The sequence below is a fragment of the Tasmannia lanceolata genome, unplaced genomic scaffold (genome assembly GCF_043159265.1).
Source record: "Tasmannia lanceolata isolate RefF3 unplaced genomic scaffold, GAP_Taslan_0.1 ptg000023l, whole genome shotgun sequence".
Taxonomy (NCBI): domain Eukaryota; kingdom Viridiplantae; phylum Streptophyta; class Magnoliopsida; order Canellales; family Winteraceae; genus Tasmannia; species Tasmannia lanceolata.
The window spans coordinates 3,505,210-3,531,011 of NW_027518700.1; the positions used below are offsets into that span (position 1 = coordinate 3,505,210).

At 38.4% G+C, this 25,802-nt stretch overlaps 2 protein-coding genes across 6 annotated transcripts; both read right to left on the reverse strand.

The window, feature by feature from the left end:
- Positions 1–228: 228 nt before the first annotated feature.
- Positions 229–11,533, reverse strand: LOC143856220 (putative multidrug resistance protein). The gene is made up of 10 exons (XM_077366367.1): positions 11,248–11,533; positions 11,097–11,151; positions 10,369–10,547; positions 7,346–7,803; positions 5,827–6,367; positions 4,897–5,313; positions 3,984–4,460; positions 1,599–2,156; positions 1,127–1,507; positions 229–807 (listed from the first exon to the last, which is right to left on the reverse strand). Exons 1-10 carry the CDS (start codon positions 11,485–11,487, stop codon positions 367–369), a joined length of 3,747 nt encoding a protein of 1,248 aa, XP_077222482.1. The 5' UTR covers positions 11,488–11,533; the 3' UTR covers positions 229–366.
- A 5,405-nt stretch (positions 11,534–16,938) lies between these two features.
- On the reverse strand, positions 16,939–24,137 carry LOC143856233 (Putative methyltransferase family protein). Of its 5 annotated transcripts, none has more exons than XM_077366386.1 (10): positions 23,820–24,137; positions 22,624–22,737; positions 20,950–21,020; positions 20,778–20,880; positions 20,590–20,640; positions 18,284–18,449; positions 17,998–18,062; positions 17,799–17,917; positions 17,589–17,694; positions 16,939–17,350 (listed from the first exon to the last, which is right to left on the reverse strand). In XM_077366386.1, exons 1-10 carry the CDS (start codon positions 23,980–23,982, stop codon positions 17,295–17,297), a joined length of 1,014 nt encoding a protein of 337 aa, XP_077222501.1. In that variant the 5' UTR covers positions 23,983–24,137; the 3' UTR covers positions 16,939–17,294. The 5 variants fall into 5 exon arrangements, with proteins under 5 accessions (XP_077222501.1, XP_077222499.1, XP_077222502.1 ...); XM_077366384.1 differs by having other exon boundaries at positions 16,939–17,506; positions 23,820–24,135; XM_077366387.1 differs by having other exon boundaries at positions 16,939–17,206; positions 17,545–17,694; positions 23,820–24,133.
- Positions 24,138–25,802: the final 1,665 nt, after the last annotated feature.

Consider the following 25,802-nt stretch of genomic DNA (forward strand, 5'->3'; position numbering starts at 1 on the left):
GACAAAATCTGCCCAAAAGTCAACATAGGTGGCTGTCATCAAATGCAAAGGACGGGCACGAAATGGCTTTCAGCGAAGGTGGCTAGCACCCCTTCCTGGGGTGATTTATCGCCCCAACATTTACCCAGACGCGTGTGTGCCCACTCTCTTTGCACCACTAGCCTGCATCCTAACCAAGCCCGGAAAGGAAAGAGAGCTAAAATCTAAATAAAATCCATGGTAGTTGGATGAAAAAAAAAGAAAGAACTCATGTAACAAAATAATTAAAACTGCAATCTGAACATACAATTTCCTTTTTCTATTAGTGGCAGTTTTTTTTTAGTGCCACTGAGTACATCTTCACCCTCCACTTCCCTCTGTCTATCTCTAGTTGGAAGCTTCTCTGGCGTCAGTTCGTTGAAGGCTAACGAGGGAGAAGTAAGCTCCAGCAGGGCCCTTGGCCAAAAGAGAGTTATGGGTACCTTTCTCAACCACGGATCCATCACGGAGCACAGCAATGAGGTTGCAATTTTGTATAGTACTGAGTCGGTGGGCCACCACCACGCTCGTCCGCCCCACCATCACCCTCTCAAGGGCTTCTTGCACCACCTTCTCCGACTGACTGTCAAGCGCACTTGTAGCCTCGTCCAGTAGAAGTATTGCCGGATTCTTCAAAATAGCCCGAGCAATGGCTATTCTCTGCTTCTGACCACCAGACAATTGCACCCCTCTATCCCCGCACCACGTACTGTAACCCTCCTTGAGTCCGCTGATGAAATCGTGAGCATTCGCTGCCTTAGCTGCTTCTGTAACCTCTGCCTCGCTCGCCTATGTTTGTGAATGGCAAAGAATTAAATTAACAGAGAAAGGAAATTTAGCACGGGAAACAAAATATATGATCTAAGGACCTGTTTGTTTTGGCCTTTGTTTTGGCCTGTTTGTTTTGGACCTATTTGTTTTAGATTGTGACAATCATTCTCAAAATAAAAAACAAATAGGGCCTTAGCAACACTATACAACAGCTCATAGAGAGTGGTGGAAATAATAAAACTTCCAAGTCCACCATAGAGGAACTCTTCCTAGCTAGCTTATTGGCATCCCTACTAGCAGATCTTTTTAAGTGACCAAATGAAATGGCCTAGCTCACCTTCTCTGCCCCGTAAACGATATTGTCCCATATACTTCCTGCAAAGAGAGTTGGCTCTTGGCCCACCAATGCGATATGCTTACGAAGTGCTCTAAGGTGGAATGATTTGATATCCTTCCCGTCGATCCTCACCGTTCCTCCTAATGGGTCGTAGAACCGTTCGATCAATCCGATTATGGTTGATTTGCCCGATCCGCTCTGGCCCACAAGAGCAGTCGATTTTCCGGCTTCGATATTGAGGGAGAAACCCTTGAAGATGATCACGTCCGGCCTTGCAGGATAAGCGAAGTCCACATCTCTGAGCTCCACATTGCCGGTTAATTTCTCCGGCCGGTGTCCTTCTGGATCGTCTGATTCTATCCGGGTGTATCGATCAAGCACCTGTTAAAGTATAAATGATTAAATAACACTAACTATAATAGCTAAAGCGTTTGGAGTAATTGGTTGTTTCACTTGGTATCAGAGCGCTTACCGCGAAAACTGTTTTCACTGCGTCGGCGCCTTTGGCTAAGTCAGAGGTCATACTTCCAGCATCAGCGATGACTCTGCCGGTGCTGATTAGGATCATGAAAGTCTGAAAAAGGGCTTTGGGTGTAATGTCTCCTTTAGAGACAAGCCTTCCTCCGTACCAGAAATCGAGGGCCCACATGCAGATCATGAGACTCTGAGAGGCTCCTAGTCCGAGTCCTGCGAACCACGATTGTCTTAAACTCTCCCTCTTCGGGCCCTCTTGGGCCCGAGCGAACAGGGTGATGATTCTACTTTGGGAAGAGAATGCTGTGACTGTTCGGAGATTGGAAACGGCTTCGGCCGCAAGTTTGCTGCTTTCATTTTGGGCTTTAATGGCCTTTTTGGACATGTTTTTGAGAAGAACTTTTCTTGAGTAAAAGCATATGATGACGATGGGTTGGACGGCAATCATGACGATGGCCAGTCTCCAAGCTGTGACCAATCCCACCGTGCAAGCCACGACTATTGCTGAAAATGTTTGCACGAGAAGTGCAATCCGATCGCCCACCAAGCCCCGAACCTATTTGCAGAAAAATGCAATCAATTCCTTATCTTTCTCTTTTGTAATTTATTTGCTATAAAAGGTAACGATTTCTAGAGAAATTATACCATGAAGCGCCGTGTTTATACCCATCATCCCATCCTTGATAATTAATCCAACAGAAGCTATCAAGGGTGGTACTTCTGTCGCGCCACCTTTACGTGTTTGCACGGCCCTTATCATATAATTTCTCAAGATTTCTATTTTGTGTTTTGGAGTGTACTTGCAAATTTGCAATAGAAGTTGTAATAAGTAGTCATCAGGGAGGAGACAAGCTTTGGATTTTCTTAGAATTTCCTTAGAGAATAGTTATAAACAGTGCTAGTAGACTTAGGGGAGTAAGTACGGATGTTATTACCATTATAAAGAGAGAAGAGAGAGGGAAGAGAGAAATAAATTTCAAGTAAAAATGCATTTTTTTTGTTGATTTTTGAAATTTTGCAGACGTGGCACACAAATGCCAAGCCAAATCCCTAAGCCTCACTGGCTTTTATGCAACCAAACACCCTTAGGCCCCGTTTTGATTGAAGGATTTTTTTTTTTATAAAAAAAGTTTAGGAAGGAAGAATATTTCTAAAGTTTTCTACTTTATTTAAACATGAAAAAAGATAGCTTGAACCAACACTATTAAATTTTTATGTAGGTGAACCTTCAGTTTATAATGATATCCCTCTAAATTAACCATAATTAATCATATTATTTACATCTAAATTGTAAACTGGCGAAGAGAAAATGATGAAATCCAAACAGGGCATTATGGACTTTTAATAAAAAGATAAAATGATGAGATCTGTTAAGGGGGTGTCAATGTCCTATGCAATCTGCCTATGCCTTCGTTCCTATCCATTCTGGTCCTTCTAGGGTAGGTCCATTTTGGGTGTTTTTAGGATTCTACTTTGTGAGTCCGGGTCACGATCCATTTTCAATCGGACCGTTCATCAGAGTGCCACAGGTCACACTTATGTTGTAAACAATTTAGGGCTTAGGGTGAGGAGAAGGTCGATTGAAGAAACAAAAGACAGGACAATTGTCATCAAAACCTAAACTAAGAAAATAAAGTGTTTTTTGTCATTTTGAGTGGGCTTTAAGTATTATGAAAATACCTCGTGAATATAAATGAAGAAGAATTTGAATAGGGGTGCAGCTTGGGTCGGGTAGGGTTGAGCTTTTGCTTAAAAAATGAATAGGAATCAACCCGAATCCGTACCCGATTCGATTTTAAGGTAAAAGCTCAACCCGAATTCTCAAAAATCGACCCGAGTTGCACTCCTAAATTTGAAGGATATTTTTGTGCATTGATGCCCTAAAATTTGGATCTACCGTTTTCTCCAATATTTTTTGAAAGAAGCAAAATACACCCCGAATCTAATCCTTTAACGTTTAGCAAAGACGTCAGGTTTGACATTTAATAAATACGTAAGAAATTAAATTAGTAGTGAATCATTTTAAAAAAAAATTAACTTAGCCTTTAATGATATGGACCACTAATAAAATTAGTTATTTCCACCCATGTCATTGTGCCTAGAACAAAAAAATTGGACAAAGTCCATTAGTTGAATTGTCTAAATTTATGGGCTATATACGTGGACTCTCTCCCTCAACTCTGTAGAAGTGTTTTCACCATCTCCAAGGGGCGGGACCCTGTGGGGTGTTTCAGACACGATAGTGCTGGTGGAAAACAAAATCGAAGAGGGTAGTAGACTTAGAACTGAACAATATTTATACAGTGGGGTCGGGTCAGTCACATACTAGTTCTTAAATTAATTTATTAGTTCTGTAATTTGAGAGAGAGGGAGAGGGTCATACCACGTTGGCATCGGTGGCTAGCCTTGAACATATGGCTCCCGAAGAGTTATCGTCTTCATCGAACCAACCCACTTCGAATGTAAGAATTTTTGACAGCATTCTCTCTCTAATCCTCTTAGTCAAATACTCACCCATAGCCGCAAAGTTGTAGTGCTGCACTATATTGACAATCATGGAGAAGAAAGCCAGCGAAACAAAGAACAAACAATACCCCTTCACCTTAGACTTGATTTCCCCCTTATCCTCCAAAAAGTATACAGATATCATACTTCCCATAGCGTACGCATACATAGGCTGTACGACCCCAAACAAAATAGCCCCCATGCACCCAAAACTCGCATTCTTCCATTCTGGTAAATTCATAAGCAACAATCTTCTAAAAGAAGGAACTGGAAGGTCTCTTCTATTCTCCAATTCTTCCCCTTCATTTCCAAATTCTTCTCCACTTTCCAAATTTCCTGAGCTGGATCTACTTGCCTGTTCGGACAATGTGAATGATCAAATGGTGAATACATAAAGAATCAAAGTGAGAAACACTAAGAAATTAGAGAGTTAGAAATGAGAGGAATAGAAGTAGGTAAGGCAAGCCCAAACTTTCTCTTATAGTCTCTATTTCCCCGCATATGCAGGTGGCTTCAAGGAAATAAGTCCCGGGATACGATGCTTACGTCAAGAATAAGGGTTGCACCCCAAGTTCAAGACAACCAGTTTACCCACTTAGGAAAAAAGAGAAGAGTGAAAGAAGAGAAAATCTTATTTGAAATAAGAAGATGAAAGGATATGAAGCCACCCCTTCAAATGAAAGTATCCTTCCAGTTTAAAATAACACATTTTTCATAACAAATGTGTCTTTTGAATGGAAATAACCATTTCAATACTCATTTTTCAAAATTTAAAAATATCCAACACTTACCGTGGAAAATTTGTTACTAGTACTGTAAGCATCTTGGATTCCAAACCGAGCTGACGTGGAAGACAAATTGGTTTCTCTTTCTGTTTCTTTGGCTGTTTGGAGTCTAATTAGGGAAGAATATAACCCGTTTTCATCACCGATTAATTGGTCGTGAGAGCCGGTTTCCATGATTTGGCCGTCTTGGACTACTGCGATCATATCGGCGTTTCGGACTGTAGAAAGACGGTGGGCGATTATGATGGTGGTTCGACCTATGGATGCTGAGTCGAGTGCTTCTTGAACGACCCTCTCCGATTCTGAGTCCAATGCACTTGTTGCCTCGTCTAAGAGAAGGATTCTAGGCGCTTTTAGTATTGCCCTTGCAATGGCAATTCTCTGTTTCTGACCTCCCGACATTTGAACACCCCTCTCACCCACCTGTCCAAACATACGTAGAAGTTCATTGTACCCTTGAGTCTAGCAATCCTCTTTATAATTTGGAAAGGAAAATATTTCTATAAGTTCCAGCTTCTTTTACACAAGAAAAAGATAACTTGATCTCAATTTCATTTCATTTCATGGTTATGCGAGATAATTAAAAAATAAAAATAAAAATGAACACACCCAATTCAGTTTTTACTTGGAGGGATCATCAATGTATGATAATATCCCTCTAAATTAACCATAATCATATCATTTCCCTCTAAATCATGAAAGAAAGAAAAAATTCCAGGAAATATTTTTCTTGCAATCCAAACAAGGCGTAGGAAAACAATAAATTGACCTCCTTTTCCAGCATTTCCACCCCTTTTGCTTGTCCTTTTCATAGTTGACTTTCCTTAAAAATTGTTTTTGTCTATATCCTCAAGAAAGACAAACTGAAGGAGTGGAAATATCATCTTCTTCATTTTTGTATTGTATGAGCACGTATAACAACTATATAAGCCGAACCTGTGTGTCGTATCCTTGAGGCAACTGAGATATGAAGTTATGTGCATTAGAAGCTTTAGCAGCAGCCACTACTTCTTCCATGGTGGCATCCTCTTTTCCAAACAGTATATTTTCTTTAATGGAGGTGGCAAATAGTGCAGGCTCTTGACTCACCAAACCCATCTGAGAACGAAGCCATTTCAATTGCAATTTCTTAATTTCAACTCCATCAAACAGAATTTCTCCGGCTAAGGGATCATAAAACCTTTGAAGCAAAGCAACGGCCGTGGATTTTCCCGACCCACTTCCGCCGACCAGAGCCACTGTTTCTCCGGCGGGGACTTTCAGGCAGAAACGATGGAAGACGAGGTTCTCAAGTCGGGATGGGTAGGCGAACTCGACGTTCCTGAATTCCACTTCTCCTGATATGTTCTCCAGTATTTCCCCTTCCATGTTTTCAGAGTCTATCGTGGGTATCCTACGTATTACCTCAGCGATCCGTTCTCCGGCGGCGCTGGCCTCCGACATGTACTTAACGTTGGAAAGTCCAGCGCCCAATGCCCTGTTCCACACCGAGAAGAGACAACACCGAGTTAGAGAGAACCAAAGTATAGCACTAAAATTGGTTGAATCTGTCGGGGAAATAGGCTAAAGCGGTGAACATATTTGAAAATCAATGATGATGAGAGGAATGCAAAGATATAGATAATAATAATCAAATTAAGGACAAGGCACACCACTTACAGTACTTTCTTTAAGACAGTAGATTCCTTCACAAACGGGTTATATCCGGAAAAAAAAAATTTGTAGGTGGCTCTTGGAATCTCTGCCCTTAGGATACAATGCCTGACTTTACACAATTTTTTATTCATTTTCTCTACCAGAGTTTAACTCAGGCAAGTTTCGAGTTGACTCGGTTTACCAACAAAATAAAACTCTTAATTCATTCGAGTTTACTCGATTCAGACCCATTTAGGGTCCCTTTGGCTGCAAAATTTCTAGGGTTTAATAGGTTTTTTTGACTAGTTTTTTGGTGCCTCAGCATCTAGTGATGTTTGGCTGCGTGTTTAGATTCAAACCACTTGAAGAATACTTATCTTGTCTCTTCCTTGTCTGCCCATGAAGCGTTCTAAGAAAGTACTAATGAAAAACCCCAAGGATTTAGCTCTATATTCTCTCTTTCTTCTCTCTATATTGATAATGACATCCCTGTGACACTGCACTAGAAAAGAACTTTTTTTGACAAACAAACACTACTTACCACTACTCCACGAGGAGAGTGAAAAGGAAAACTATTTCATTTGACAAACAAACATTACTTACCACTACTCTACAAGGAGACTAATTCACTACCATACAAATTAAGCCACTAGCTCAATTGGTTAAGACTATGTTCTTTGACCCTGAGGTTGTAGGTTCAACCCACTCTTCTATGAGGTAACTACGTGCAACCAAACTAACCCGTGAAGTTGAGTTTTAGTGTTTTTAAAAATAGTTAGTAAATATGAAGGATGAAATAGAGTAGGGTTATAGAAATTACAGGCCACCGACGGCGATAGAAGCTCCAGCGGCGAACACGCTCCCACCTTGTGCACCATGGTACATGACCAATTTGCTACCATACCAAGCCATAAAAGACCATATCGCGAACGTGATGCCATTGCTTCCGATGGCTAAACCCTTGGCTAACCCTTGTTTTATACCCAATTTAACAGACCCTTGAAGGGCCGATGAGAACTCAGATATGGTTTTACTTTCTCCTACAAAAGAATAAACAGTTCTGATTGATGAAATAGCTTGCTCGGCAATCATCCCTGCTTTGTTATACTCATCACGAATCTTTCTCGCTAGACCCATTAGCATTCTCCCGTATATCAGACCAGGGATTATAAGAAGCACCACGAAAGGAAATGCCACTACGGCCAGTCTCCACAGCACAGCAAAAGACACAACGTAGGCTCCGAAGAATGTTGCACTGTTCATTAAAAAGTTTGGCACCTGAATCCGAGCCCAAAAACCAAAGACATGGAGTAAAAAATGTAAGAAAACCCAAGAAAGAAATACAAAAAACAAAGATGGGCTTTGCAAAAGAGAGTTTTATATGATGCCAGACCGTCTTTGTCAAAATTACAGGGCAGGGTGGCAAAACCCTGCCCTTTGATTTTTGATCTAGGGGGGGAAGTCAAATAAGATAGTTTTGACGGTCAGCCACCTTATGAAAGAAGTCTTATACTATGCTTTAATATTGCGTAAGCAGTCTTCTACTTTATCTATTTGCACAACCAATTACTCCAAAAAGCTTAAGCCATTAGAGAAGGCCTTATTTTCTATAGTAGATTTATTACACCTCATGCAATTGAGTAGCATGGGTGGGCCCCCCATTACTTGCATAGCGTGGGTCCTACAAACTCCACTCAAATTCGTCCACCAGGTAGGGCCCAAAATTTAACCCCATGTTTTGATAAGGTGCATCCCAAGGTGAGAAGAGAGAAAAGAGGCATACTTTTATTATTTCTCAATTTGAATCAAGGTCTTAAGGGAATTGCCCGCGTCCATTGCAGGAGGATTTTCGGCCGCTGGTCTGTCGCACATCAGACCAGCCACCTCGTGAATGGAGACAACACTCAAAAAGCCTTTTGGGATGGATGGACCTTAGCAAATCCCGGGTTTTAATTAGTTGATGTAATCTGTGTCTTTTCAGATATAAGGATTTGTTGCTCATTTTTTGAGGAAAAAAAGAGCTGCCAAGGATAATTTGGTCATAGATAGATGGCAAGATTCTGCAAGATTCCGATTATGAGGACTCGTTTGCAACAAGATTGCTTTGGCAAATTAGGCAAAGTAGAAGGAGGTTTTGCAACGATGTCCTGCTATTTTACTCAAAAAAATGTAACCAAACAGAGCATAAGCCATTAGAGAAGGCCTTATTTTCTATAGTAGATTTATTACACCTCATGCAATTGAATAGCATGGGTGGACAACACTCAAAAAGCCTTTTGGGATGGATGGACCTTAGCAAATCCCGGGTTTTTAGTTGATGTAATCTGTGTCTTTTCAGATATAAGGATATGTTGCTCATTTTTTGAGGAAAAAAAAGCTGCCAAGTATAATTTGGTCATAGATAGATGGCAAGATTCCGATTATGAGGACTCGTTTGCAACAAGATTACTTTGGCAAACATAAGGCAAAGTAGAAGAGGTGCTTTTTCAAAAGATCAATTGACTGTGAAAGGAAAAGATACGGAGAAAAACAGGGAAATGACATCAGTAAAATCATGTTTTAATAGTTGCATTGTCCCACCTGTTCTTTTTTTAGGCACACATTATATAATGGGGTTCCCTGTTTATGTCTAAAATCGACCCCCATGCGTCTTTGTCTCTCTGACCCAACAAAGAGGAGAAAGAAAGACACAGGGGGAATCGATTTCAGATATATGGGGGTCCATTTATCACTCCTCTTCCCACCTGTTCTGTTTTGGGGCACAAATTATATGATGAGGGGATGGAAATGCAAGTGTTAGGGGCAGCAGCCCTTGATATCTGATCCAATAGTAGTCCCATCAGAAGATAAAAAGTGGCCTGCTGTTGGATCGCACAAATGCAGTGCCTACCAACTCATCATATCAAATCTCCTTTTAGCGATACTAGAAGACAAGAGGCTTTAGTGGAAATATCAAATCATGATACTTACTGATATTATTTCCCGAGAAAAAAATAGGAGTTTTTATATGATGCCCGACCGTGAGAATCACAAAGGCTATGTGGCAAACCTATGACCTAAGCTTTGGACCTACAAAATGCAGCCTCATAGGAAAGTCATGAGGGCAAAAAGAGGCCCGCCGTCATAAAACAAATCTAAAAGGGAAATGATTTCTGAGCTCAAGTGTTTTGATAAAAATGCACTACACTTGTTTGTTGTGTAGTATTTAAAGTAGGGGTGCAACTCGGGTCAGGTTGGGTGGGGTTGAGGCCAACCCAAATCCGACCCGAGCAACCATTTGCTCAACCCGAATCTAACCTGACTCGAGTTCCAACCCAACCCGACCCAAGGAACCCTTTTTGCCAACATGAACCCGACCCGACTCAAGTTCAACCCGACTCAACCCGAATCCGACCTGAACTCAACCCAGGTTGAGAAAACCCAACCTGAACCCAAACCTGAACCCGACCTGAACTCAACCCAACCCGACTTTTTTCCGGGTTGAACCCGTCGGGTTTGGGTTGAGCGCGCCCAAGTTGCACCCCTAATTTAAGAGGATATTACGGTTCTCAAAAAGCTCTTAAAACCCTTTAAATACTACACAACAAACAAGTGAGCGCATGTTTATCAAAACATTGGAGCGCTGAAGTCATTTCCCATCTAAAAATATACTGGAAATGATATCAGCACAACCATGTTTTGTTATATGCAGTGTCCTAGCTTGGCCAAGGGGAGAGACCCTGGTCCGCTAGTAGCAGCTTAGGTTAAAATTTGAAATTTTAACCCTGACCTAAGGTATTCTAATCAGCATCCAACATGGTCATTATTTCAGGAACGGAGTCCCCTCATGATTAAAACAAATACCTTCTCGCTAATAACATCTTGTATGACGAGAGTGTCATTTGAAACGCTCGTCACCACCTCTGAAGTACTTGCTCCTTTGAGATCAAAGTATCCAACCTCTTGCCTCAACACAGCCTTTAGATACCTTTCTCTTGTTCTAGCGGCTTGCCTCTCTCCCGTTCTCGTCCAGCAATATCCCTCTACAACAAAGATTTTACTTACAAACTTTACTTTTAACTAATAATTAGACAAATGAAAGCATTAGATGCAAGCAATTACATATCCCTTATATTAGCAATAAATAATGTTGTTTTCTTTTTGGGAAATGATATCAACACAACTACATTATGATATTTTCACTAACCCATCTTTTAGTGCGTAAAAAGCTATCAAAAGGAATAGGGGTGCAACTTGGGTTGGGTCGGGTTGAGCTTTTGCTGAAAAATGAATTGGAATCAATCCGAACCGACCTGATTTTAAGGTAAAAGCTCAACCCGAATTCTGAAAAATCGACACGAGTTGCACCCCACCCAAAAAGCTCTCATTAGCCAATTAAAGAAGAAAAGACAGCTGGGTTTGTGCAAACATCAAAACATGATTTTGCTTATAACTTTTCCCATGTTCTTTTTCTTTTCTTTTTTTTGGGTAAAGCGGTTTTATTGGGTTAGAGTTCTCTTATAATTATTTTTTTCTTGTAGTTTCTACATAAATTCCAGGCTGAAAAAAAAAAAAAAAATTTGTTTTCGTACCTAAAAAAGAACAGAACAACATTGCAATCGCGAGGAACGTGAGATTCACAGCATTCTGTCCAAATTATCTCTTCATTAGAGAAATCAAAGAGAAGATAAATCAAAGAAAAGATGCAATAACAAAAAAACCCTTCTAATTTTCTTATCATACCTTGTTGATACTGTGACTAAAGGAAGGATCAGAAGAGGAAAATCCCCCCAAATTATTGAAAATTCTACTCGTAACCAAAAGCATAACTGGTGTCATGCACCCATCTCCAACTGCACCAAAAAACCCAAGAGCCATAAGACAGTAATCTATCCCATCTGCATGTTTGAAAATAATCCAAACAGAAGAATTCTTTTTCTTCATTTTCCCTTCCACCATTTCTTCTTTTTTCCTTTCTTTCATCTCTGGAAAATCTCCTCCCTTATATTTCTACTCTTCTCTGACTCTATCTCTCTATGTTTACAACACAATTCCAACCCAGTGTGTTATTTATAGGCTTTCTTTTCGAAAAATTCGGAGAAAGATTTACACAAATGTACATGTGTATATGTTGTCGTTACATGTGTATAAATTATCGTTGACTTTTCTTTGCGGATGACGTCATTAATGACGCAGTTCCCTCGTATTCGGGCCGACAAGAAGGGAAACAAAGTAATTCAAAACATGATGGGGGATTTTGCAAAAAAAAAAATAGAAGGATGATGATAAATTCGCTCCCGTGTTGGATAATTCACGCTCCTTTCAATTTGATTTGACGTCAAAAAGCATTAATGTCCGCCACGATTCACGTTACAAGTGGTGCGAATCTCCCAAAATTGGAGTCATGACATTTTTTTTATTATAATTTGAGTACTTTGCTTTGCTACGAATGAGACGTTTTTCAATTATAAAAAGACAAAAATACCCTTTTTCAATTATAGAATGCGGCTATAGTTGTGGTCTACTAGTACTTTGTACATGTGGGGTCGAATCCGATCATCATTGGGTCCCACATAGGACATGTGTGTTTAATTTGGACTGTTGATATGGTGGGCCATTACAATGCCCCTCACATGGTCCTGTACACATGCCAAATTTACAAACCAGTAAAATCCTACCAAAATCAAGTGTCTAGGATCACCCAATCAAGGTAGGACAATTGATAATAGGCCGAATTTGTATTCCCCAATTGGAATACCCAAAAAGTCAATCACTTCTTTCGGTTTCGGGGGTAATTTCGGTCCTCACCGAAACCGAAATTTTAGCTGAAATCCCTAAATTTCGGCCAAATTTTGGTAAAGGCACTTGAAATGTTGTTTAAATTTCGGCAATTTAGGTTTCGGAACGTTTCGGTTTTGGTCCTAACCGTAATCACAAATTTTGGATTTTAGCTTAAATTTAAAACCTTGCTTACAATTAATACAAGGTACAGTTTTTGAGTTGGGAAATGATATCACCACTACCGTATTTAGGGCACAACCTATTTAGGCTTGGCCCATCCAATGGACGGTTTGGATCAACCTATGGTGCGGCTAATACCATACTTTTTAATAAAGTGAGGAGTGCGATCATCAAAATACGGTAGCGGTGATATTATTTCCCTTTGAGGTTTGGCAATAAAGGGTATTTTTGTCTTTTGGTAATTTAAAAACATCTTCTCACTATACTAATTTGCAAATTAGCCAACTAGTGCATGTCCAATGTGTGATTGTCGGCTTTCTCTTTTACAGTAACAAAAGAAAGAAGAAGGAAAAGCCTGGGATGCTTCCTAATTTTTTCTAGGAACATGAAAACAAAGAGGAAGAGAACGATTTGACCTTCTAAAGATGAAGAACTGTTTCTTTAAACTTACACGTGGGTAAATGTTGGGTGCGTACATTAGGTGAGCCCTAGTGAAGATGAGTCCTTTTATCTTTGAATTTTGAATGTTTACTATTCTTATTTCAAGGTTTTCTTTTTTAAAGGCCATGCTTTGCTAGAAAGTTAAGGTGGTTTAGTTGTGTACGTTTGTAGATGCGTCACGAATTAAGTAAGCATCTTCAGTTTTGTACATGTATCACGCATGACCACGTTTTATAAATGTAAATAGAGGAATTATAGACTGAAGGGAGTCCTTGCAAAAAAGAGGTGAAAGGGCTCTCCTATTAGCTGCACATCACCATCATTTTTGCAATGGATGTGATGTGCAGCCGATAGGAGAGCTGTTTCACCTTTTTTTGCAAGGGCTCCCTTCAGTTTAGACTTATTCATATAAATAATTCCTGTACTTGCATTCTTTTTTGAAATTTAAAAATAATAAACTAAAATTCCTTCATTCCAAATTTTATTTTTAAAAGAGTTAGGCCAGTAGTCACTTACTTATGATCAATTTTTTGGGTTTCATACGTGGCGCAATCTAGACCGTTGATTTTGTAGAACATCATGTATTGACCGATGATCTTTGTTGCATGCTAAATGGATGTCCCATGTGTAAAAAATGACTACAAATTTGAAAGATTTGGCCATGTTTGGCAACCATGGAAGCCCAGTTGTGAAATAGGAGATAAGGAGGGAGGGGGAGAGACTTGAGAGGGAACAAGTGGAAGAAATTCCAAAAAACTCAGTGAAAAATTTTCCTATTTTTCTTTTTCAGGGGTTCTCATGCTCCCCAATCGGACCCACTAATATTCCTTAGAGTATTTTTTTTAATGGCTGCAAACCTACCCTTAGTAGAACTCTGATTTGAGGATTGATTGATCAACATAGAAACTAGGTTCATCCCATTGTATTTTTCTATTCTAATTGTTGTCAACCCAAAAGTGGATGTTAGTAGGAGCCCAGTAACCACATCTTCTTACCATTTTTCTATTTTAAGTGTTGTCATTGTTTACGAACAGCTTGCCGCGTGAAAAGGACCATCACATTCTAATAAATGTTTTTTTATGAAGTTATAACAAACAAACACAAACACACAAGAAGAAGTCGTAACAAACACACACACACTTAGAGGGTGAGATTCTATAAACTCTCTGTTTGGTTGCTTGTTTTGGGGGGATTGTAGGAGTTTCAAATGCATGAGATCTCCCAGAGATCTCCCCAAAACATGTTTGGTTGTCATTTACAGCTTTGACCACTAGACAACTTCTAGACATCATTATTGGTTATTATTCTAGGTGGTGCCTACGTGGCGAGATGTTCTCCCCCATAATCTTCTCCCCTTTTCTCACCAAAATGGAAAAAATTGTTGGAGGAATTAAGAGAAATTCTTGTCTTATTCTTTTTCTCTCTTCCTCTCTCTTACTTTTCTCTCTCTTCCACCTATATTTTGATAATGACACCCTACATCTTCCGCTAATTTCCTCGCGCAACCAAACATTACTCGCAAATCTCCCTCCTAATATTCTCCCCATCTTCCATTCTCTTCCATTCTTGTCTAATTCTCTCTGACTTATTTTTCTCCTATTCTCCCAGCCATCTACCAGCAAGCAAACAGAGCATCAGAAAAAATAGTGGGGCCCACTTCACAGGATGATCTAAACCATTCATTTGTTGGGTCAGAACGTGAATATGCCATACTTCATGGATCATCTCCATAGGATGATCCTAACCCTTCGATCTAAAGAAATTTCTATAATGTTCAGTCCCTCTACATATCAGAGGGTTGATCTACGGGCTACAACATATTTACGTTATAGCCAACAAATGAACAGTTTCGATCATCCTGTGAAGTGGAGCCACTGTACTTTCTGAAAATGCTGGGGCTGGGCTTCATGCGCACTCACCATATAGAAACTCATATATGGCAAACGAAATATTCGACCCATTTCTTACCCGGGACACCCTGGTAGTGTTAAAAGAGTAATCACAAATCCACTAGAGTAGAGGTGTTGGATCACAACAAAATTGATAAATTATACATAACTAATGACAAAATTCCACTGAAAAAGACAATCTGCTACGAGTTGACTGTTCTCTCCTGAAAATGAGCCACCAAATAACTTTCTGCGAAATTGCCTAGCAAGTCCCATATAAGATACTTAAAAATAATGTGATTCAATTTTAAATACCAGACTTGGTTTTTTCTAATTTGCCCAATCTTTTTCTGAATTTTTTAAGTTTATCACACCGAAATGGAAGATATATTGGCGGAATCAGATTTCATGTTAGAAGGTCTGCTAACGAGAAGGCGGATGCGTTGGCTAGAAGAAGGGTGGTATGCAACTCGATGAATTGGTCTGATCAATTTCCTATTTGATGTCTTATTCATTGTGTAATTAGTTTTTTATTTTTTGTTCTGTAACTTTGGGTATTCCCTTTCGGGTGTCCCTTCGGATTCTTTTATAAAATTTGCCGTTTCAAAAAAAAAAATGCACAATGTCATGTTATTATTTTCATTATCTTAATGAGTTAATTGCATATATTGGACAAAGAATTCAACACCAAAGAACATATCTAACTCATAGTCCCGTGCCATTTGTTAGTTTTTATTTAATAAAACCTATATGGGATTTGCTAACGAATTTCACGGAAAGCCATTTCGCAGGTCACACTCTTCTAGGAGAGAACAACCACCTCATATGAATTAAATGAATAAGACAAAATCTGCTAAAAATCATCAGACTTGTAATCTTGACATCCAAATGTAATTATAAATTATTGAATATCCAATGTGAGGCCTATCAAGTGAACGGTTGAGATCATTCAAAAGTGGGACTCACTATGCCTTAGTGGGGCCACCTCGTTGTGCCTTTGTTTACAATCAGATCCTATATTTGATTGATCTGAACCATCCATTTGAGAGGCATCGTTCCAATGGATCAAAAATTACATACCAATGCTAATCGGATGATTGGGGTAGCTTTTCGGCCATGGAAGATCCAAAGGCTATCAAATAGACGGCCAGGATCAATCAAAGGTTGGACTCACTTTACTATAAGTAGGAACACCTTATTGAATGATGTAGAGCTAGGTAGTAAAATAAATCTAACAATGGGTGCTATGAATATTTCAGGGTTTTTTTTTTTTTTTGGATGTTCTCAATCTATAGTGTAAGAAAAAAAAACAGAAGGCCTCAAGAATGTTTAAAGAATGAGCATCTAGCTAAGTAGTATTTCGGCATGTGTGTCACTCGGCAAACTCGGTGGCAGATGGTCTAGCTAGAGATGGAGTCTCAAAGGAATCAGCCGTGATCTCCTTTTATCATAGAAGAGCTTACTCGTTTGTATTGTATTGCTTATCATTCTATCGACCAACTTTAATAAAATTGGCTACCATTTAAGAAAAAACAAAGAAGGGTTAAAGAATGCGACCTTGAATTCTGTACCCATCTCATCATATGCATTCTCCAACCTCACTCTGTTACGTGCCTAGACGGGTCCCGCTTGGGGTGGAATAAATTACTTTGATATTTTAGATAATAAGATTAGATCTTACCACATTTGATATATTTAGTATTTAGGATATTTTAGGATGCTATATATTTAGTAGTTAGGATATATTAGGATGCTAATTTACATTAAGATAATCTCTATTTAGTTATTTCTCTTATTATCATAAGATCTTTCGAGATCTTTCTATGCTTATCTGTAAGTACTTTATATAAGCACATATTACATTTAATGGAAATCAATGAAGAAACCATCTTAGAAATTGTGTCTTTTTGCACAATGGAAGACTGATCCTTCCCTCGAAGTGGATCAAGAGGCTGAGCTTCCATCCAGGAAGATCAATCGCGTTACGAACCATTCGGGTTCGTAACACACTCTTGCTTAATTTACATACTTTATACCGATAAAAAGACTCGAATTGTGTTAACTACTGATTTTACACACTTTTGTATCAACATTCTGTAATTTATATACAGGTAAAAACGGAGTTTAACAGTGAAATTCCAGATTCTTCTTTTTGAAAGGTAAGAAAAAACACTTTATTAAAGGGAAAGAAGGGGGAACTCTGTGATGGTCAAAGCAGGGAGAGTACAGAACAAAAACAAGAAGAACAAAGACAACAACCAAATACAAAAATCTTAAAGGAGAACAAAATATAAAAAAAAGTCTCCAAAGAAGCCCTCCCAACACCCATCTAGACTGGGATGAATATGTTGGGACCCGGGTAGAACTCACGCTTAAAAGCTAGCAATTAAGTGGAGGGTAGCCAAGTCCTTATGTCCCCCATCCACATCAGGTTCTCTCTTTCGATGTGAGATCTTTGCTTTCACGTGGAACCCCAACAGAATCTGCAATGAGGACACATCAGGTTCTCTCTTTCGATGTGGGATCTTTGCTTTCATGTGGAACCCCAACAGAATCTGCAATGAGGAATCCTCGAATTAGTTACACATGTCTAATCTGCCAAATCTCTAGATCGTTTCCTCTCTCGTACTCTCGAATATACTGTGGGATTTGAGCAAGATCAATGCACTCGCCCACAAAACGTGGTGATCTGTCTTCAAGCTCCCTGCATTCTATATGACAACCATGCTATGTTATAAGCAGAAAACTCGCAAAGAAAACATTTGTTAGATGAGATTTATGGCGAACATGTACCTTTGTCAACCTTCAAATAACTTCGAAAGTGTGAATATCCATTGGCTACAACCTCGAGGTCATCAAGACTGAAATTGTACCTCTTTTCCAAAGCCAAGTACAAAACCTGAAATCACAACCCAAAACCAAAATCCACTCATTCCATATTCATTTCCATAACAAACTTTTCAATTAACTTTCCTTTTCTAAGCCAGTTTATCATGTTGGTACCTTTTCAGAGCCTGTCAACATTAATTTCTCTAGAGTAATGAAAAATGCATCTGTCAACTCCTCACTATAAATTACATCAGCGGCTAAAAGTAGAGATGCTCTGTCAGCTTCTTCGACTTCTGACAAGGTCCAGGAATATCTATACGTGAATAAAATGAGAGTTTTTAGATAAGGCCATGACTTGAAAAGAATCCCTTACTGTGATTTGTTAGCTGATCCAATGTTGAGAGCAGTTTCAAATGAGTTTGGTGATCATTGGGAATATTGTAAATAAAAAACTTTCAGCTGTTTTAAATATGATAATAAAAAACTTTCAGCTGTTTTAAATATGATACTACCTTCAAATAAATGAGAAATTGGTAATGTTCGAAAAAAGAATAAAAAAGAACGGAAAAGTTCAGATAAAGCCTAGAGGAGGATAGATGGAACCAATGGAACTATCAGCTATGTAGTGATACCAAGAGATTGATCATATATATATTCACCTTCGCTGAGATGGGAAATCAAACTCACCCGCCGCCCTAGGGGTAGGAGGCCATGACCTTTTCCAATCAAGTTCACGTACATTAACTTTTGTCCCATGATCCTTAAACATTCCAGAGTTGAGATGAACATTAGTTGCAGAGTTGTCAAGAACTTCAACATCATAGTCTGCAACAAATTACATAGCAATACCTTTTCAGAAGTAACCAGTATTAAAAATTCTTAATTGAAAGGGAAAAAAAACTAAAGAAAGAAAAATCCAAAGAACAACCACAAGCAATTATTGAAAAGGAATAGATAAAGGCAGGAAACATGATACAATTTGTGGTTCTGCCTGGTGAAGTCAAAAGTATACAACAGAAAGAAGCCATAGATAAAATCCTACACTCTCACTCCATGCATACAAGATACAAGTAGATGGCAGCCGAAAAAGCATATTCATCTTATTCCAAAAAAATCACACGTCTTTGTCAGGTTTACATGGAAGTCCTTGACAGAACTCATGAATTATAAAAGTACGACCTTGGTTTAATTGGATGTTCAGGGGTTTGTTAGGTACTCAGCTAATTATTCAGGAAAGGAGTTTGACAAATTTATGCAGCATATCTGAGAAATGACGGCTACACACAACATAGAAGGCAGATAATGTAGGAGTTCTGGTAATTTCCAACTAATGTCTCTGTCTGGAGTGGAACTCTTAATATCAGAATTGTTACTTTATCGTTGAATAAGTAAAAGCAGGCTTATTCTTTAAGTTTATAGAAGTGGATAAAATGAAAAGAAAACAAAGACGATGGCTATATTGTTCATATCAAATGATTTTGGAATTGGAGCTGTTAAATGTAAAGTTTCAGAAAGCCAGAAAGAATCTGCAGATAAGAATGGTGACAGTTTGTGCTTGTACTTGCAGTTAACCAATTTTCTCTAGAAACTTCCTTGCGTTCTTATTGTTACTCTTAAGCATGGTTTGAAATTTCAACCGAAATCCAAAATTTCGGGTTTCGGTCGAGAGCGAAACCGAAATCTATAATACTCGAAACCGTCGTTTATTTCAGCTGAAATTTCTAAATTTCTTTTATCCCAAAATTTAGTCCGAAATTTAAGGGATTTCACCCAAAAATCTCAATTTTTGATAATTATTTAATATTTTCCCGAAATTTCGGCCAAAATTTCAGAAATCTCAGTCGAAATTCTATACGAGATAAAATAGCCGTCTTCTTTTATTTTGTCGGATTTCGGCCAAAATTTCAGTTTCGGAGAGGACTAAAACGCATTCTGAAACCGAAATTTGAAACCATGCTCTTAAGTAATGGCATTTTGCCTATACTTTGTGTGGTGCTTCTGGTCCTACATTACATTTCCCTTTTTAGACTCCTATTTTCACCAGGTTACCTTATGGTATGCTCTCTTAACTTTGTGGAACTTGCATAGGTTTTCCTCACGTTCCTTTGATGATTCCCATGTGTGGGCCTAACTTTTCTCTGTGTTTTCCCCAAGTTATTCACAAGCTTCATATACGTCTTCCTAACGTGATGTGATTTTGATGTGAATCCATGAAAACCAAGAGGAAGAGAAACAAAGAATAGATAGTCAAGATAAAGAACAAGAAGTCAAGGCAGATTGATTATAACTCCATGAAAATTGTGCATTTGTATAGACCATAGTTGCTGGAAACTCCTTGGGCGGGTGGGAAACCCGTTTCCCCTAAAACACATTTCTTGTAGGTGGAAAACTCGTCTCCCCTAAAACGTGTTTCCTGCGTTTTGGAAACGTTCAGGAAACATGATAAAAATAATTGGACATATGTTTCCGAAACGCATGGGAAACATATGAGAAACTTATGTAAATCATGTGTGAAACGCGTGATAAACATATGCAACACTCGTAGAAAATGCATGTGAAACATGTAGGAAACACGTGTGGAACATACGAAAATCATTTTGGAAAAAACACATCAAAAATTGTGGAATAGATATTAAAAAAAGAAAACAATAGCATATATTGTAATAAAAATAAAAATAAGAAAATTCAAATAGAAATTTGAAATTAACAAAATATAAATCTACAAAACCACATATTTCGTGTTTTCCGTGTGTTTCATGTGTGTTTTTTCCTATGATTTCCTATTGTTTTCTCATTTCTCGTTTCCCTTTTTTTTTTTTCATGTGTTTCTCGTTTCCATTTCACGTTTCATTTCCTGAATTCGTTTCCTACCCTGGTAACCATGGTATAGACACTTATATAGGAAGAAAAATGACACAAGAAATAAAGGCAAATATTTATAACATAAAACATAAGCAAAACATACCTGTTAAAAAGACAGTCCTAGCAACACGTGCAAGTAAGATGCCAACCAACCCTAGTAAAGATGGCAAAATAAAATCAGATAATAACAGATATTATTTTTCAATTACATGGCATCTGAAACTCTAAAAAATTGCACTGTAGACTTTGGCAATCATTGAAATTGAGTTGATAACAAGTGTTCAATGGTACCTGTTCCAGCACCAAGTTCTAATGAAACAACGCCATTAAAGTCGGATGACGTGAACATTGTATGCAAGACAAAATCAGCCAATACCAACTCTGCTCTCCATACCTGAAAGGGAGAAGAGACAATAATGGGACATGAATATGTACTAGAAACCATTATAAAGGACCGCTTTACCTGCAATCCAACGCTAGGAATTGACGATGTGATTTTATGTTGTATAGTGACTCCACAATTCAGAGATGGTTCTGCACAAAATAAATTCCCAGTTCTCTATGAAAATGAGAGCATCTATAATCATATCAAACATCTTAACATCCGTTTAATCAGTCCAGATTAAATGAGTGACTTTAGTACTTGATTGTGGTGTAGGAAATAGAACTGTAAAGACTGGGATACCCATTATTACACATTTGAGTGTAAGAACATGACTCTTATAGACGCAATCATTACTCAAGTTTTTGAGAGAATGTTAACAGAAAAAATAGTTTGAAGAGAGGAAACTCAAATTACTTGTTCCCCATGGACAACCATTGGTATTCTATTCCTTATATATTTGCTTGAACTGCAATGATAAAGATAAGTTCCTACACTACCGATGAAAAAAATACACGCATTAGCATGGTAATGCTACTCCTGAAGTTGCAGTACAAATACCAATAATACTCAAACCCGCACATTAACATGGCAGTTGCAGTACAAATACCAATAATACTCAAACCCGTACAATACATTCTGGAGCCAATGTCCTCCAAGAGACAGAGAGCTGCTAGCTGATCTTCAGATTTCAAATATGGAGCCCTAATTTCCTTTGGATTTACATTCCCTTACAAGATGACAGTCAATTTCATTGTTGGTCTGTTCTTTTGTAAAGCAACGGGATAGAGTATATGATTATGGCAGCTTTGATTATAAAAATATATGTTCATATGCAATGAAACATTACATCTAAGTTCTTATACGTATAACCCAATATGCAATTGGCTTTGCCAAGTAACCCAATTGCACGGTGCACCCAAGTAACGCTGCTAGCCGATCAATCTCATCAACAGAGGTATGAATACCAAGGAATCTAGACTTGTGAAAGTTAGTGTTGAAACTCAAACTACTTACTGCCTCTTCCACTAAAATGGTTGTCAAATCCTCAAATCAATGGGATAGTTTTCTTTAGATTGTTTGCAAGGAGACAAACTGCTCAATTGAATTACTAGAAGGCCGAACGGTGGCTTGATGGGCTCCACTATAACAGCACTAAGCTTTTCGTAGTTCTCGGATTCTGACTAGAGACAATTTAATCTTAAGGAGCTTATACTCCTATTCCAATCCTGCTTGGATATGGAAAAGCTTATAGCCTGTTTGTGTCTAACCTAACATGCAATTGGGTTTGCACGCCCAAATCGACACTTATCTTTTTGTTTTTCCACAAAAATGTTCTGATAGGCACCACATTTGCATCTCACATAACGTGTGGATACAGAATAGGACGGTCAAAGGTTAGCTCTTGACAAATTGGGACAAGAAAGTTACAATAAACTACGCGGGATGGGTTTCTCTGGTTGCTAATGGAACAACTGTTGCTTCAACTGGTACATGGAGGAGGACTGAATCTTTTTATACAACTGCACCTACATATGCTTGTGGCCATTGAGATGGAGATGGTGTATGGATCCATCAATTTGATTAACGAAGCAACACAAATTGCTTTCTCATACACCTTTTCGGTGGCAAATATATCCCTACAGGCTACACAGTAAACTCTTCAATATAACTACCAACAGCATGGAGCATTTAAGAAATCGAAGATAAAAAAACACAAACAATTGTCTCATGAATAGAACTATGGGAACTTACTGCTTCGTCGAGTTAGAACAAGATCACCATCGCCGTCCAAACTGAAGATTTGATTTGTTGAAGTCGCATCTCCTTTGAAAAGATCATTACATAATCCCATCACAATATTTTGTTCTAAATCATCAAACCAATAAATAAGTCTATTAGAGATCTCTCTACAAGCTTCCATATGAAAGTAATTTAATAGACAAACTATATGACATCACAAAGAATTATACTCAATTATTGAAGATATTATGGAACAGACACTTGAAAAGCATCTAATTAAATCAACTAATACCCATATCTTTCAAAACAATACGAGTTAAGAATCAGTTACAATATATACAGTAAATGTAAACAATTTAACGATTTGAATCAAATTTCATAGAAAAATTTGCCTACCCAAATCATAGAATTTTGATTCTATTCGATGGGTAGTATCGGACTCCATCAAGAATCTTCTATTGAGTTGGAACATGACAGATCTTGGCTCATTGGGAAAAACACTATGGCATCTCATCCCCTTTGTGGTAATGTGGGAGATGTGGCTGGAAAGGAATTCTCGGACTTTTGAGGAAAAGTCTTCATCTTATTTTATGATAGCTTGGAAAATTAAATTAAACATAGCAAATTGGGCATGGAAAAACAGTGCCTTTTGGGATTACTCTACGGATTTCATTTTAACGAATTGAAAGATGATCATGGTGGGTTCCATGCCAATGATCTAGCGGATCGCCTGGCAAAATCCGGGGCATTGAGGGACTCCGTTTATTATGGACCCTCTTTCCCCATTGATGTGAGCTTGTAATCTCAATCTTTTGTTCTGAATATAGTCATCTTTTCTCAAAAGAAAAGAAATTTTTTTTATTATGTTCCAATCTTACAAGTAGATTAAAAAAGCTGCATCATGGTAAGGGTGCAGTGGCATGAACACACAACTAAAATGTCTACACATACAATCCAGATACAATACTGAATAGAAATTTTCCACTAATTAGTTGTTATTTTGTAATAAAATCAAGCTAATATAAAGGGTGGGCAGATTGGACATCCCACATATACAACACCTTAGAATGGGAGTACCGATTCTTAGAAGAAAGAGTGAATATGAACATGGGGGTTTTTTTTTTTTAATGAAAGCAACCTCCAAATATACATTATTTTCATTCAATTAGGTAGATGGATAAAGAGAATGGGTGTAGAGAGGTAGGTACCTGGTGGTGGTGTTTGGTTAGGGAAGGTAAAGTGAGATACGTAAGGGCCAGAGAAACAAGGTGGGCAGCCCAAGTGCACTTCGCTCATAACCTGATCGGATGAATCTCTGCCGTTGGATGAGAAATCCACGAAGCCCATGTCTTCTTCTTCTTCTTCTTCCATGTAGAAGAGATGAAGGTAGAGAAAGCCAGATGATCGTTTGGTTGGGGAAATATATACTCTCTTTTTGGGAAGCTGATATTCGTGCCCCTTGTTTTTCACTTGGGACAGCCAACTCTAGTGTGTATTCATGACTGATCTTTTACACTGGATGGGGCTGTCTCGATCAAGGGGAAGGGAGGGGAGCAAATATATCATTTCCCAAAAGAAAATAGTGAGACCCACCTTGTTGGAAGATTCAAATAAGATGATGATGATGTCCCAATTGGACCCAATTGGGACTTATTAAGAAGAAAGGATTCTCTTTCTTTTTTCATGTATCATGTTGTATAGATAAAAAGCAAAAATAAAAAAATCAATCTTTCTTTTTTGATTTTCTAGGGGCATATTGCCTTGTATTGTATCAGGGAGATTTTCATTTTGGGTCTTAAAATTCATCTCTGAGGATGATCCTTAGCCCTCTAATCTATAGAAGGAAAGCCATTTCAGCCCAGGAGTGATCGTATCCAATAGCGGTTGGATAGGCCGATCCTGAAAAGAATAGCCAACTGAGTAGCTGTTGAAAGATTCTTCCTTCGCTATTCCCTGGTTCAAGATATTAACCAGCAAAATGGAAGAGCAAGTGAACCTCGCACCAACTACTAGAAATGGTCTATCCATCGACGCTCAAGGACTAATCACCATGTTGACGACCAAAGTGGTTGACAATCCTTCTCGATCAATTCGTTCGGCAGAGCGATAAAATGAGAGTTGAGGATCCCACCCTATTATTATGTTCTTATTTGAGGTGGCACCCAACTTACCAATAGGCTTTTTCCAATATTTCTCCTTCATTGTCTAGCAGGGTAGGGGTGCTACGATTTAATTTCTCTTCTATAAAGCTCGCTTCTCTCTCTCCGCTTACACAATACACTCCCTTAAATAAATCAGAAAAATGTGACGAGATTGATAGAGCTTGAAGAAAGTATTCATTAAGCAAATAGGGAGAGCAGTTAAATAGGGGCGTAACAGGAATAGAAGCAGTCAATCAGTACAAAGTAGTGCTCACTGCACAACTAAGGTAACTCTATCTAGTATGCTTAGAGAAAGTCTTCGGTACAACTCTTCATTCTTCCGTTCACTCCTCTCCTAAAGCAAGCAAGGCAAGTAAATGATTGAACAACAATTTCACCAATTTGATTGACTCGAATATAAAATAAGTACGGAACAAAGGAAAGTATTGGTAATGGATCGAACTAAAACAAAACCCTTTCCATTTCATTTTATATACGAACAATACACATGAAATGAAGAAAATGCATGTGATAACAGTGTGTGTGTGTGTGTGTGAGAGAGAGAGAGAGAGAGGACTATGATTGAACATTCAATATCTCTCTCTCTCTCTCTCTCTCTCTCTCTCTCTCATAGTCAAGTGCGCAGGGAAAGGATATTTTCCCTGGTTGTTCTTTCTCAGTTTTGTAAATTATAATTCATGTATGTGACTCACAATCATGGTTTTAAATCTCGTCCGAAATTTCGGATTTCGGTCAAGACCGAAACCGAAATTGGAGAAACGTACCAAATTTCGGTCAAAATTTCGGATATTTCGGCTGAAATTTCGGCCCAAAAATCCACATTTCGTGTCTTTACCAAATTTTGGCCGAAATTTTGGGATTTGGCTGAAATTTCGGTTTCGGCTAGGTCCGAAATTTATGCCGAAACCGAAATTTCAAACTGTGCTCACAATCACTTTTCCAAAGGAATTTCTTACTCCCAACATTCCCATGGTTTTACACATACTCTCTACATTGAACATTCAAATCATGCTCACGTTGTATTCAAAA